Below are 16,067 nucleotides of genomic sequence, written 5' to 3'. Positions count from 1 at the left end.
AACTCATATGGAAGATGTTCTTTGAAAAGAACCAGAGATTTATTTGGATAAAACTCTGGGGGGATGACAAGTGCATGCAAAGAAATAAGATGAGATTTTAATTTTTCTCAAGTAGGAAAACATAAGCTGCTTGAGCAGGAGGTATTTGCTTTCCAGCTAGACACCAAGGCTTTTATGTTCTTCAAGGCACAGAAAGAGTTGTTCTTCTCACAGTGAATTCATAGCTCTGCAATGTCATAGAGCCAAATGGGATCATGCTAAAGCTGTACTTGGCCACTTCTGCTAGATAAAAATAAATAAAAATAATTTTAAAAGGAGGCCTGTTGCTTTTTATAATCTTTCCATAATGCCTGAAGATCACGGTTATTAAGTACATCCACCTACTGTGATCTTAAGAAAATATACACAAGTTGGGAATAATATCGATATTTTAGGTCCTTCTACCAATCTAACCTTCACCATCCAGCTTTGTGCCCACCTCTCATTATGTATTATATATCTCTTTGTATTTGGTTAGCCTTATGTGTTACATGTAATAACGAAACTCCTAAAATCCCATCTGGCTGACAAGTCTTCTGTTACTATACCTCTAATCTTCCCCTTTCTCTCTTTATTCCACTGTCTCCCAGGCTGCAGAGGTGGAAATTTGATTCCTGGCTCCTGGCTACTCAGCATCAATCACAGGAGGCTGGTGTAGGTGCTGCAGGGCTCCTTATGTTAGCATGCTTGCTGAAGAGCGGTATCAGCCAACCACTTTTAGAAAGCAAGGAAACCTACAGGAAAGGCTCAGGGAGAGGCTTCTTCCTCTTGAATAGAAAGCCTGAAAAAGTAAAGTTCTTCAGAGGAGGGAAGGATGCCTCTCCCAAGTGACCATCTCTCTCCCAGCCTCGGTGCTGGACCGCTCGCTCACTGGAGCTGCTCTGGGATTACTGTGCCACGGGACACGATGGTCAGTGTGCTAGTGGCAGCCGTGAGGGATGGGGAAAAGAAGCAGACCTCTGCCCTGACAAACACAGGTTCCTCTTTTTTTTCCCCTTGGTCTTTCCGTGTGCAGTCACTCTGTAGCAGGTCACTTTTTCAACACATACAAGTCACCCTGCTTTACTGACACTGCTCACAGTAAAGCATGCAGCACACAGGGAAATGTTTTTTAACTGGAGATGGGCAGCACAGCATAAACACGAGTCTAGATACCCACAGGAACTCTTGGTCTTTCAAAAAATAATGCTGAAAGAAGTCCTGCTGGAAAGCACCATGCCTGTCTATAATTATTTGCGAGATCAAAATCCTACTCTGTGACAGAGGAAGAGCCCAGGGTTTTTTAACAGTTTGTGGCAAAAGGCTTCATCCTTTCTTCCGCAGAAGTCTACAGAAACTGCTGTTGCTTACAGTGATTGCAAGTATTAAAGTTTGTGTCTCATATTACATTTATTGTGTAAGTTATGGGGAAAACGTGGATCTTACATGAGCAGCTACGTGATTTTTTTCTTAAGTCCAAAAGTTAAAAACAGTACAGACCAGAGTGATGAAAATTATTTTTGAGGTTAGGTTCCGTGATATTCTGGGGCTTCCAACCAGACCTTTTCCTTGCTCTTTGCTGTACTGGGCCTCCATCCGAACTACGTCAAGGCAGGGTTGCCTGCCTCAGCTCCCTAGGGGACTTCAGGACAGAAGGCCCCCTCCAACCCCCCCAAACTCCAGCCATTATAAATGGCACAAAGATTGGTCATCAAACAAGGTACAAAAGGGTAATTTGCTCATCCTTTGTCTGTATCATGCTATTAAATACTTTTAAGAGATTATTTGTGCTGATTTGCCTGCTTTGCTTTGATAGTAGGAAAGCTGATGGTGAACGTACAGGCTTTTCACCCACGATTGCACTAAATTCTAATACAATTGAATATATAGTAAGTCCACATGCTTATCAGGTAACAGATCAGTTCTGTTTTAATTTAGTATACCTGATCTATCACACCTCCTGGAGTGTATCTCTGAAGAAATATGTCAAGAGATTCCTTCTCTCTACCTACAATTGCTTACAGTTTATGCCATGAAAGGGGGAATCAGCACAAATGAATCCTGACAAAATATCTTACAAAAGTAATAAAAATCAGCATGCAGAAATGCCAGCTGTAATTGCACTATTTCGCCATAAAAGGTCTGTGGGCCAATCAAACCATGTTTTTTTTTTCTTGGAAAAAACTTAGCTTTTATCTTTGTAAGTCAGTGGTACAGTTACCTTGATTTTGGAATGATCTGTAAGTATAACCCTTTTGAATCTCAGGAACAATATACCTCATCCAAACCTTTGTCCTGATTCATCTTCAGCTTTGATAGCTTCGGTGTGTCACCGTGCTTGCTTGTCAAATCTATCATCAATTCTAAATTGCCAATAAATATATTCCACATCTCTTTTGGGAGATGAAGCTTGTCTGCATGCTAAACAAAGAACAGAATGCACAAAGCCGAGATACACACCGAGATATAATATTCTCCCTCTTAAAATACCACAGGTGAAATGATAATGTGGAAATATTCTTACCCTGAGGAAGGCAGACTCCAGTTGTAGCTTAGCAAATCAAAGACCAGAAAACTTGCTTGTAATAACATCCTAACAAATCCAAAGGGTTACTTTTTTCCCCCAGTTAAAAAATATCCACACTGACATTTAATCCAAATCCAGAGATTAAGGCAGAAGAATTTCAATAATTTGTTTAGTTAGGTATGAAAAGTAATTTGTCACGAAACTGTCAGCTTGCTACTATAAAGGTTTAAAAAAATCATAGCTATTCATGGCTGAACAGGAGGACTTTTCCACACAGGAAAATTCATCATCATTTCAGGTTTCAATATCTTTTTGTATTTTGCACAGCAAATAAAAAGTTGTCCACCAAGCTTGAAAAGTCTCTCTTTTTTTGAGTTGGTCACTCTGTGGGAGAAACAGGCATTTCTTTAGATCCCCTTAGTTTGGTCTTCATAGTTGTAAAATAAGTTAAAAGCCAAATGAGGGAGCTTGTCATTGAAAACCTCACTTTCTTGTAATTAAAAAAATATATCTGTGTACCAACAAAGTAGAAAACTAAGGCACTTCAAATTCCAAAATCTTTCCATTCCTGGACGAGCTTTAGTGTTCAAATGTTAATAGGATGCCTGCATTAAAAAAAAAAAAAAAAAAAAAAAACCAACATAAAAAAACTTGGCCTGTATTCAGGCTCAAGAGTCTGTGAAACAGACTTTTTCCATACTATGACCTCAGTCTTAGGATTTCTCTTTTGCAAAATGTTAGTTATTTCTCTTGGCAGGCGGCCAGAACCCTGTATCTCTCTTTCTCCCCCTTCTTGCCCTCCTCTTCTTCCCACCCTCCAGGCACACACACCCCTCTCATCTTTCCATCACCCAGCGATTCAGCCCGGGGACGAGGTTACCCCCCTGCCCTTTGGCTGACGGGACATGGTGATGGTGTGGGAAAAAAAATCAGGTTATGAGAGCCTGGAAGTATCGAACGCTCCCGATGGCCTTTCCCTTCTTTTGGACCTATTTTATTTTGTTTCCTTGCCTAGAATCCCTTGGCAAACCAGCAGCTCCCCGTACCCAGCAGTGGTCGTGCCCCTGCTGAGCATCAGCCCTGGCGGGTTTCAAGTTGCAGCGGCTTTTGCCCAGGGTAGAGGATTTCCAAAACATGTTACCCTGGCAACCAGGAATTTTAGCCCAGCAAAAACACCACCACGCACATCGCGACTCCAACGTGCGAGACGCTGAGCTTCCATTTATCATTTTCTTCAGAGAAAAAATGCGGAGCGGGGTCGATGGTGCCTGCCTTCCTGGCAGCATTTGCAATGAAATAGACTTGTTCCCAGGTATTTGCATCTCCTGATTTTCCTGGCAACCCCTCTTTAACCACTGTTTTCAGAGCTAATATATAATACATTCAAAATTCCCAATTAGTCCCTTACAAATGACAAAGTCCAAGGAAAACAGTGCCTAAGAGAAAAATAACATGCTTTTGGTGCAATACAGGAAAACATTTCCTCAAGCACGACAGTATTTTAGCCAGTTAAATTGGTCAGCTTTATTCTAAGTGACGTTAAATGAACACCAGCATTACAGAAGCATTTTTGACTTGGTGTAAAATTAGAAATAATGCCTAGTATTATATTAAGTTTTCCAAAGGGACGAAAGCTGCTGTTTTGAAGTGAGGGTTTCTTTTGCATTAAACCACTTTCCCCTGCAGCTTTGAGCCAAGGGTGGCATCAAAACGAGGGTAGCTTCCCATGGCTAATCATTTTTCTCTCTGGTGTGCAGAGTACAGGTAGATAGTAAAGGTGAAGGTGCTAAACAAGAGGGCTTGGATCAAGGGGACTTTATAAATAAAACTCTGTGCTGAGCCCTGCAGCGATAAGGGCAGTTATCTCAAGCTATTGGCTATATCTGGTGAAAGAGAGGGCTAGCATTTAAAAATAGGACGGTGAAGGCCCTATCTCACCCCATGTAAGTCAATCACAAAACTTCCTCAGACCTCAGTAGTGATTTTATTTAGCATTCATCTATCCCTGTTCCTGTTGACATCTCAGATAAAGCTTTTTTTGTCTGACTCGAACTCAACAGAAGCTAAATTTTGTCCCAGGAAAACCACAGCTGCAATTAAGGTCAGATTGGGCTTCCAGGTGTTTTCTTTCTAAACCAAACAAATAAGCCCCATCTCATCTGCCTTCATGGACATCATGTTTTTAAGATCTTTTTATGTGACTTTATATGTTATTGAAAGATTTTTTACTTGTATCATCTTTGGCTGCTATGTGTCTATAATTATTACATCGCAAAAAAATCACCAACAATCCCAATTTGTTCTTCCTCCTTAACTTTGCTAAACCTCAAAGACAGATTCAGTCAAGACCCATGTGAGCAAATGGCTTCCAAGAAAATGTCTGTATAGCATTTGAAGAAAATAGATTTGTTGGTATCAACTTACAGTATTTTTTTTGTGAACTATCAGCAGCATTGTACACCATAAATCCAAAAATTCTGTGCTCAGAAAAGGTTAGGAATTGGCAGGCAAGGTTCACATCAGCATTGTGACAATACCGCAGTGGCTCTGAATCATCCCACAGGTGAAATCACTTTGTTTCTTGGAGCGGGAAGTTATGGTGGAATTGTATTTTTTAATGGTCTATATATTTAATACACAGAGAAATGGTCTGTACATGTACTGAGGGTAATTCTTCAGGGGAGAAAGTAGAAGAAAACTTTTCATGAGAATTTGAGAGCTGAGGAGTGCGTTTTAAGATTTTAGCTGTTCTTGCTGGACTGGCTGAGCAAAGTGACAGTCCGGTAGTGTTAGGGGTTAGCTCTGCAAGGCGAGGCTCAAGTAAACAGGTGGAACAGTGCAATGAAGCCAGCCTTCTTCTTCTGCCAGCAACTTGGTTCATGGATAAACACCAGACTTTCACTTCCACAGTTTTCAAGACCTCCACCACTCTGAAAAACACTGCCTTCATTCATCATAGTAAAGGGTTTTTTTCTTCCTTTTTTTTTTTTTTTTTTTTTTTTTTTAAGCATGGAGTGCAAGACTTCTCTCAGAAACATCACAGATGTACATTAAAACCCATCGAAGCACTGGTGTTTTCAGGAACAATACATCTCAAAAATTAACATAATGGACTTAATTTCATAACATCTACCATTCCTTGGAAGTTGTGTTTCTTGGCAGAGGAGGGTCGTCTGTGGCTCATGAGCATGTTGATATGCTCATGATGGCCCTCAACAGAGCTTGTGGCGTTACTAAAAGAGGTGGCACCAAATCATTGGTCAATGTGTCTGCTGCAGATGTCCTTGCTGTCTAAAATGCTCACAACTTGAGCTGTGGAAGACTGTTTGGGAAGTTGCCCTGGTATCTTAATCTGAAAGCTAAAAGTGGATTATACCCCATAAAAGTTTGGGCAACCCCTTTCTTGGAACTGACTTCCACAGTTGCATGGATTTCACCCTTTCCATTGTCCTCCAGACCCATCTGTTAGCTGTTTTCTGGTTCAATTGACTTGACCCATCATGGTCCCTTTGGCAAACAAACAGAAGGGTATCGAAGATGTACCGCTGGAGGTTTTTTTTTTCCTCTGCAGCTTGCATGCTTTGCCCCTTCCCTGTTTGCCATCCCTCCCTCCAGTTCAACAAGACAAAAGCCAAATCCTTCTAATTTAAATTGGATGACCTCTGTCCCAAGATTGAAATTCTGGGGGGAGGATGGGGGACTGGTGATGGGACAGGGGCTGCCCATGCTCACCAGGTCCGCGGGCGCCTGGGAGAGGCGGCAGCTCCCGCTCTCCCCTTCTCCCTACACCTGGCACTCCTCAGGACATTTACCACTTACTACCCAAGTCTGTCTTTAAAAACTTAAACACTGCTCATTTCCTTTAGTGTTCTGGGTGAGTAATCCTTAGCCATTTTTAGAAAACATTACATTTTTCAACACTTTGTACAAATATCAATGAGATAGTCTTCATGGCGGTCTAATTATTATTTTAGGTGGGGGAAAGCCAAGGCTAACTTTAAATAGCTTGCACCAGGCCTTTCGGTGAAGCAGGGTGGGTGTAAGGCTCCTCTTCAAACTCCAGTGCTTAATCAGGTTGCAGCTGTTGCCTGAGAGACTTAAGGTCAAGACCACGCGTCAGCCAGATGTGAGAGGCCAAGATCCCCGGGGGGTAAGACCTGGACGGTGCGTTGGCAGCACTCGCACAAGCTGGTGCTCAAGCTCCTGTATTTCAGACTGGTTGTCTCTGTTCTGTGGAGGCACCTTGTAACCGACCCCTCTACCTCAGTCCTCCTATCTGCGGAAGGCGAAACCAGCAGGAGTTTTTTTGCTGTTGAATAACTATCTGTGAGTTACTCTGAAGATACAAGGGGCAAGACAGCAGAGAGGAAGAAAAGGCAAGAAACCAACGGATGACACTTGTGCCAGTACAGACGTAGGTCACATCAAGCAAGAACAACAATGACGTTGCTCCGAGTACCCGTTGCCTATTTTCTTCCTCAAGGAGAATCAGGGTGATGAGAACAATGAGCAGCTGCTGGATGGGCGAGAGACTGTAGCACTAATGTCTGCAAATGGGCAGCTTGGAAGCTGCTGAATTTAGTAGTGTTAATGAAGATCCCCCTGAGCAAACTGTTCTCCAAGTGATGCTGGGGACCAGTGCAGGGAAGGAACAGAGCCAACATCTATTTCTGCCTGGCAAAAGCAAACAAGCAAACACACACACCGAGATCGCTGTGATTCTCAGAGAGTATTAGCAAAGGACAAAACTTGCATAACTGCCATAAATTATAAAAGCCTCCCTCAATCTTGGTTAATTTTCTTGTAAAAAGGGAGGGAAAAATCTGGAGCAGCTCAGCATGAAAACAATTGTGGGAGGGATAATAAAGAGACAGCACGGAGGTATCTAGTTGCTAGCCCTGATATCATTAAGTAAGTGCAGTAGAAATGTCGAGGTAAATGCATAGCAGTGAATCACAGTCAGGCATGATTAACCTTGGGTAGTCTGAACTGGAAATCATTTACAAACACAAAGGTACTGAAGAACATCACAACAGACAGTACATCGAAAGTCATCCCAAGAGCAGGAGTCTTGCTGAGCGCTTTGTGTATTTGTGCCATTTTTGAATTATTGTCATATTTTGCACGCGGGAGGATGGAAGATAGCAGACCCCCAGCTTGGGAAGGAGTTTCTATGGCACCGCAAGGTTCTTTGAAACACATTCACTGGTTGGAAACACTTTTCCTTGCACAGAAGTTTTATAGAATTAAAAGTTTTATTTACAACATTCCAAGGTTTACTGGAAGGATCCAGTTTTTACCAAAGAAAAACTAAAATCCTGTATCTGAAAATATTAAAGAACAAAAGAGCACTCTTTCTTCATCCCTTTCCCACTCCTTAATGCAGCCCTTCAGACTATAACTGGTAAAACCAGGGGGAGAAAGGATTTTAATAAAATTTAGGTGTTTTTAACAAAATCTGTGAAAGTTTTCTGACAATTGAAAATTTAACCTTTTATCACAAAACCAAAAGAACAAAACATTGCTGGGTATTTCTGAACAGCCCTAAAAGTTTAGAAATGCTCAGCAAAGCTGTAACCAGATGACCCATAGAGAGCTATATATATTAAGAGTACAACAACAAAAACCCCCTTCAAATCCAGAATTCTCATGGCTTTAAAAGCATTCAATTACAAGGAACATGAATCAACTGGGGAAGACTCCAGACAGCTTAACACCTTTGTATTGTTTGCACCTTTTATTGCAATTCTTCAGTGCCAGCTCAGGCGATTATTGTGCATGCCGAGGCGGCGAAGGCCATAAGAATACTGTGCAAAAGAATACAGCTCTGCGCAGACTTCCTCCCCACTTTTGCATCATTCTCATTCTCCTACATCCATCTCAGTTATCTCTAGCATTGTAATAACTGCCCTTATTTATCTGCCTCATTAGGATGCTGCATCAATTAATGTGGAACATCTAATGCATACCAGTTTCTTAATGTTTAATATTATTATCAGTGGACAGCTATGTCATACCGAGTCTATCTAGGGAGTTAATGCATACAGGGAAAAAACCCTATGCATAATGCTATTCAGAATGATGCATTTACCGTACCCAAACCCCTCCGAACAGACCGCCACAAGTCCTGCACTCTAGGTTTCTATATTCGCGAAGGTTACAGGTAGCACCTTTGGCCCTGGGGCTCCAGGTCACAGGGTTATATCTGTTTTTGAGGACCTGGAGCCCAGTGGACAATGCAGGAGGAATGTCTTGAGGGGAGACTTCATGTAAATGCTTGGTTCACAAGCGCCTCACTGCCTGATTCAGGAGGGTAATCAACCTGTCCTTTGAAGCTGCATAAATAATGTTTGGATAGAGGTAGTAAATCTGCACCAGGGATGAATTAACTGCCATTGAGTCATATAAGCTTGGCTTGAGTGTGTGGCTTGTAACATGCCTGAGGAAAATAAAAAAGACATTTGCAAGAAAGAAACATTAATTTGCTCCTCCCTGTCTCTTCTGTTATTTTTGTCTAGGCTAACATGACTTGCTTTGTGGTTGGTTTTTTTTTGTTGCTGTTTGTTCCATTTTCACAAGGAAACACTGATTCACAGTGAAATGAATCCACAGTTTCTCCTGGTCAAGCCCGAACGTGCCACCTCTCCTACAACGATGGCGCTCCTTTTTAGCACCCCTGCCAGGAGACGCCAACCGGATTCCGTCGACATTCTCGGCGGAGTGACGCCTCGCAAGAGGGTCCAGGCTTTTTTCACCCCCCCGGGCAGTGTTCATGTCCCCCTCGCACACCTCTCCCCTTGCACACCCCCACCGGCTCCCAGCTGCAGACCTGGGCACTGCTGGGCCTCTCGTCCAGCTGTGCAACGGCACGGTCTTCTCCACGTATGCGGGGGAAGAGTACGTCCATTACTGCAGATGGACCCAGGCACGTGCGCTCGTGCATCCATGTCCCCCGTGTGCTGTAGGTCCTGCTGGTTGTGCATCTTGTGCACAGGGGCAAGCTGCTACACCACCAAAAGAACAGAGGAAGTCTGTATTCACAATTGCCTGAGAACCAGGGATAAATTCTGTCCTAGAAGAGGGTGGAAAAGAGAAGAAACCCAGGGAATGCCAGCAGAAGGTAGCAGAAAGAGAACTGGGATGTCAGTGTGCACCTAGACATCAGCATGAGTTAATTGACTTCACTGTAACACTCAAGTATCCAGCCCTCTATTCAGTAACATATTTTAGTTTACTAATAGCTTTTGCTCATATTGCTCTCCTTTCTTTCTCATTTCCAGTGTTTGACCTCTGGTTTTCTCTTCCACTGCTCTCAGTTTTGCATGTCTTTCTGCAAGTTTGGTGTTTGCAGTTCCTTTTCCTCCTTCTTAGCTGTATCCCTCTCATTTTCTTCCTCCTCTTTTGGCACAGCACTTGCTGGTTCCCTTCCTCTCATCTCCTCCTTTCTCTGCTGCCTCTTTTTTCACACAAACAATTTCTCTAACTATAGGGGCCTCTGCTTCTTGGACACACTCATTTATCAGTGGTAACCAGTCGTTTCTACTGCTGAAAATTGCTCTGGGAACCAATATCTGCTGTGGGGTAGCCTTAGCATATAGTAACACTTTAAAGATAAGCATTATAAATATACTATATCTAGTAGACAGCACAGTTTCAGAAGCTTGTACTAAGATCTCTTATTAGGCAAGGAACTTGTCACATCTAACCAGATTCTGAAGCCTGCTGTATCTAATACAGCACTCTATATGACACAGTATGTAGTCTCAAACCAAAACCATAAACATATTGAGGCATATCTCTGAACCCAGATTATGGGTTCTAAGAGATACCCCTATTGTGGGTTCAAAGATCTTACAGGATTTTAATCCGATGAAGGAGAAGAAAGGAAATTAAAGAACATTCCTCACCAATAAAATACCATCTAACTAGAAAAAACGCTTTGGAGGATGGCTTATGTTTTACATATTGCTAAATATCAGCAAAAAATAAATATGTTCATTTCTCTAAAATACCTCCAGATGGCATTAAAACCCTTCTTCTTTCGGTCTTTATTGCCATATTATTTTTTAAAATTATAATTATTGGAATCATTCTATTAACCATTCCCAGTAATCATACTATCAGAAGGCATAAGGCTGCTAATGCTTAATTCATTTAATAAGTTTGGCTAAATATGCTCACATACTGTAATTACATTCCACAACACAATCTGCAGGACAAGCCATTTCTTACACCATGTCAAATCTTTTTCTAGATTCATTTCCAGAAGATTTTTAATGCGTGGTTGCAGCAGAAATCAAAACATCCCACAATAAATCACTGTTATTGTACCTCCTTCTGTGACTACTTTTGGCCATGTAACAAATGGTGACACCTTGCGAGATTTACATGATATAATGCTCTGAATTTAAATAACAGGACTCAGAAAACATAAATTATGGGCAAGATGCACTCTAAAATTCACATGACTGACTGTTACAAGAACTTCCCTCCCTCAAATGGGATTAAAAAGGTGAATGGTTTTGCAGAAATTCATAATGCTCCTGCCTGGTAGTTATTAAAGGAATTCACTTATCTAGCTCAGTTTGGGAGACTGATGCTATTTTTTTTTAACTTGCAGCCCATCTGTTTCATAGACTGGTTTATGTTGGCAAAACAATTCAGTCCTTTGTATACTAGAGTTAAAAATGGTAAAAGCTTCTATTGTGGCACTAGAGTGAAGGTGAACACTGATATATTACAAGTGCCTGTTCCTATCTATTTCTTGACTTCTTTTGTTAATTCAAAAACATCAACAAAATCGTGAGAGACCAGAGATAGCTGTAATTGGATTTCAAGTAATTCAGAGTCAAAGCTGCAGACTGCAGTCTTTTAAAATTACATCAGTACATCAAAGGCATATGTGACATGATGTTTTTTAGCAAGTGTGACAAACTCCGGCAGCATTAAGGTAACGTTGAAGTCAGGTTGTAAAGGCCAGCCTCACACACCCACAAAAATCTTCTCGTATCTGTTCAGTGTGATATGCAACCATTTCACTTGCAAAGATCTCTGACTTACTAGCATGCAAAAGTTCTAGGAATAATTAATGTTTAGTCATTATCTAAAAAGCTGTTTTAAGAAAAGCATCAGTGAAAGAGCTTTATCTTAATGAAAACAAACAAATTCTATTTTGCTCAACAAATCTGATAAAAACACAGCTGCCTTCTCCGATCTTAAATGCAAAAATGACTTACGATGTATGGGTTGCGCTTTTCTCTGGACTCTTTGGCTCTACATCACTTTTCCCTTTAAAAGAGGAGAAGAAAATGACATCAGAAATGGGTCAGTATGGAAACTGCTCAGATGAGACACGTCAACGCTTTATTCATTACTAACACTGACCACTCTTTCCACCCTTGCAGACCGATCACAGGGCTGCAGGCGAACTGCTGGAGCATTTGCGAGTGGGGATTCAACCCTGACTTGACTTTTCTTGTCACTGCCACAGGGACTCTGGAAATGTCAGGCAAGGAAAGTCCACAAGAGAGGCTGCTTAGAGGACACAAGCTTTATCAGGGACAGCAGACCCTGGAGCAATGGAAAGGATTTCTCTAGGGCCCTACAGCTCCGCTATTGAGAGTGTGCCCCGTCCAACATGCACATGCTCAAAAACCCTGCTCCAGGAACACTAATTATTTCATACAAGGCAAACCAGCATCAGCAGGACCTGATCGCTAAGGCAAGGCAGTGATTAGGACACACTTCTGCCAACGGATGTTTTAGTTCACGTCCATTTTGTCAGATTAAGGACCCAATCTTCAGCTCCTGTAAGTGGGGGCCGGGAAAGCCCCCTTTGCTATGCTGTGTATTTTGGCTCAAGCACTCAACCCCAGGGACAGTCAGGTACCCACATGCTTGAGAAGCATCAGAGGCCCAAGGGATGCCTCTTCACACTTCCTTACAACTCACATGGGTCCTGCCATAGCATGTTGGCTTGTGATGATCCCCTTCTTGGGTCCAAAATCATCTATCTGCCCAACACAACTTAGTTACATAGCACAGACACCATGGAAGCAGGCTGCTAGCTGATGGGGTGGTACTCCTTCTGCTCAGTCAGGCCAGGTCCTTCTCCCTCCTTTCTTGCCCCCCGCAAAAGTAAGGCTGATGTCGTTGTAATTATTGCTCTCTGAGTAACCTGAGAGAGCTGCACTTCAGTGTAAGTTTTTTGTTTAGCTCTACCATGGATGTATAGAGTACACTCTGCTTGAATCACCTTGAACTTGAATTCTGGACCTAGCAACCGTGCAGCTGCTGCTCCTCTTGTGTGTCGCTGGATGCTAATAGCTGTCTACACATGAGTTTATGTTGCCTAGCAGACAAGGAGGCGCAGAGGTTGAGTGTGACTGGTTTACTGATAGATGTGTTTTTCTCCATTACCTTTTAATGAGGTTCGTTAAACCAAAATCCACCTGTGCCTTCAGAAAAAAAAATGTGAGAAGTGCTTATTTTGGTCAGGCTGTTTCGGTGTTGTCTGATTTTCTGCTCATTGACTTGAGTTGAGTGGGTTTTGGATCAGCTCCCAACCTATTCCATGCACATGAGCATTATGTATCATCCATTTACTGCTGACGAAGTCCTCACCCTCCGTCCATACAGTGTTGGGGTGCCAGTGATGGCTGTAAGAGGCACCTCTGGAAAATTTGCTGTCCCTTCAGAAGAGGCAGGGTTTTGCTACCAGTGTCCTTCAGCTGCTGTACTGAAGCAAGGTGAAGGACTTAATCTAGACAGCAACCTTCTGGAAGCGGGTGTCTTGTAGAGGAGCCTCTGGGTATTGCAAACACCTTAATGTGGTGCTTTTAGATCTTGTCCTCCCCTCTGGAAGGGTTTGTGTCTACCCAGTTCAGGTGCCCAAACCTTAGTGAACAGGATGGGGGAAACTCTGGATGACTTCAGGAACACTGTTGCCTCTCTGTGGATCTCTAGGGAAGCTAAGCACTTACTGTAGGAGGGCAGCACATAAAATTTAGGCATAGCACGTAAAATTTAGGCACAAGCAGGGCATCCACACAGGATGGATGGAATACATCCACTTCATAATCTCTAGGTCACTTTTCATTTTTAGCAGAGACCTCAGAAAGTATATCCAGATGATGAACTTGCTGGCTAGAAAGCTGTTGCTTTTGTTGTATATGTTTGTCAGCCTTAGGGTGCCTGGAGCCCTGGAGCTCATCTGCATTACGGTAATTTGGAACAAGAAACCAATAGTAACAGTTGGCGTATATTCAAAGATTTTCTGTTTGTAACTTAGGCTTTTTATAAGTGATGAATTATTACCATGAACACTGGTTTGTTTTGAGTGTGAGAGGGAATATGGATTCCTGAGTGCTTTGCCAGCAGAGTTCACATCAGTTCTACTTTCAGCAATGTATGTTAATGCAGCAACAAGGGAAACAGCCTAAGTACTGTGAGGAGAGAGAAAAGAGAATCTCTGTGATTTAGCCAAACTGGATATTAATGAATTATCCTACAGTAAGCATTTGCAGCTGCTTTTATGCTAATCGTCACTTAACATACTTCTGTGTGGAGAGGGAGGACGAAGCTTGTAGAGATGGTAGAAACGCATCAGTCCGGCCTATCAGAGTAGAAAATCTGCCCATTAATGCTTTATCAGTTCTTACCAACTTTGTTCTCACTCGACTGAATCATAGAAATTTTAAAAATGTGTATAGACTAAGCATAGTTGAATGTCACAGATACAGTACAGATAAGATTTTTGGATAAGCATATGTAAAAGGGAATTACCTGTCAGAACAACATGGTTTTTTCACACTCATTCTTGGCTAGACTAAGATTTGCTTTCCATTTTCCATGTAACCTGCCAAATGCGTGCAGGTACCATTGTGGGAGGCTGGCATTTGCTGACTTGCTAAATCCTCTCCAGCTCTGGCTTCTTCTTGTGGGCAAATCTGTGTCATCCTTTGCTTTTCTTAGTCTTTTTGGAATTGACAAGGAATACACTACTCATCTCACTATGGGGCTGCTGTTAGCACACTTTATTTCAGGTGCTAAGCACTGTGTATGTCTCCTGAAATGGGTGCGGACGTGTGTGTCTGTGTGTTGGTGTGTGTATGTACACACACACCTCCAGAAACACACAGTGGAAACCATCAGTCCTCAGCTCCTTAGCCACAGAGCTGGGAATTCTTTGCTAGTTTCTACCTCATCTCACACAACTCCCTTCCTGATCTTTTTTAGATACAAGCAGAGGAGATGTGTCCAGATTTCTCTCATTTCAAAATAAATTTCAAATGAACTTTTGTAGGATTTCCCCATTGAATAGTGGGTGGCCAGAGGAGTTCTCTCTTCTGAGTTGGAATTTGGGTGAATCACTCAATCTAACCAGGCCAAGTTTCCCTTTCCAGGCAACAGGGATAAATAATATTTATTGTGACAAAGCAGTGTAACTTCAGCCATCACAGCTTTTTAAATGGTTCAATTTCCTTGAGGGAAGGATAAGAGAAGTGCAAATGTTATCGATGAGAAAGACAATGTTTGCAGCTGGAGTAAAACCATTGCAAATGACAGGCTCAAGAGCCACTCCAAAGAAGGTATGGTGCAATGGGAAATAACAGCTAATTGGGACTCAGAAGATGTTCATTTGGATAACACAGTACAGTACATAGACCACTAGATTTCTTTCCCACATAGAGTCATTTGCTAGCATTTTCTCACATCCTGTATTGGGTTTGCGTGACAAGGTTTTGGTAGTGAGGAGGCTACAGGGGTGGCTTCTGCGAGAAGCTGCCAGAAGCTTCCCCCATGTCCGACAGAGCCAATGCCAGCCGGCTCCAAGATGGACCTGCTGCCAGCCAAGGCTGAGCCCATCAGTGACGGTGGTAGCACCTCTGTGATAACATATTTAAGAAGGAAAAAAAGTTGGAGGGGACACAGAAATGGCAGCTGGAGAGAGGAGTGAGAATGTGTAAAAGAACCAACCCTGCAGACCCCCAGGTCAGTGCAGAAGGAGGGGAGGAGATGCTCCAGGCGCTGGAGCAGAGATTCCCCGGCAGCCCGTGGGGAAGACCCTGGTGAGGCAGGCTGTCCCCTGCAGCCCAGGGAGGTCCACGGGGGAGCAGATCTCCACCTGAAGCCCGGGGAGGACCCCACGCTGGAGCAGGTGGGTGCTCAAAGGACGCTGTGACCCTGTGGGAAGCCCGCGCTGGAGCAGGTTTTCTGGCAGGACTTGTGACCCCACGGGGGACCCATGCTGGAGCAGTTCACGAAGAACTGCAGCCCATGGGAAGGACCCACGTTGGAGAAGTTCATGGAGGATTGTCTCCCATGGGAGGCACCCCACACTGGAGCAGGGGAAGAGTGAGGAGTCCTCCCCCTGAGGGGAATGAAGTGGCAGAGACAACATGTGATGAACTGATTGTAATGCCCATTCCCCAAACCCTGCACTGCTGGGGATGGGTAGGTAGAGAATCCAAGAGTGAAGTTGAGCCTGGGAAGAAGGGACGGGTGAGGGGAGAGTGTTTTT

General features: G+C 42.9%; 1 protein-coding gene across 1 annotated transcript in view; it reads right to left on the bottom strand.

Moving 5' to 3' along the window:
- The window catches only part of AFF3 (ALF transcription elongation factor 3), a 327,940-nt gene that overhangs the window by 109,925 nt on the left and 201,948 nt on the right, over positions 1-16,067 (bottom strand). Inside the window, exon 7 of the mRNA XM_049834235.1 lies at positions 11,782-11,833. Coding sequence (XP_049690192.1) covers positions 11,782-11,833 — 52 coding nt within the window. The remainder of the gene's footprint in view (positions 1-11,781; positions 11,834-16,067) is intronic.

Source organism: Accipiter gentilis, chromosome 31 (assembly GCF_929443795.1).
Source record: "Accipiter gentilis chromosome 31, bAccGen1.1, whole genome shotgun sequence".
Taxonomy (NCBI): Eukaryota; Metazoa; Chordata; class Aves; order Accipitriformes; family Accipitridae; genus Astur; species Astur gentilis.
The sequence above is the reverse complement of the archived record's forward strand: the minus strand, read 5'-3'. Positions and strand labels throughout refer to the sequence as shown.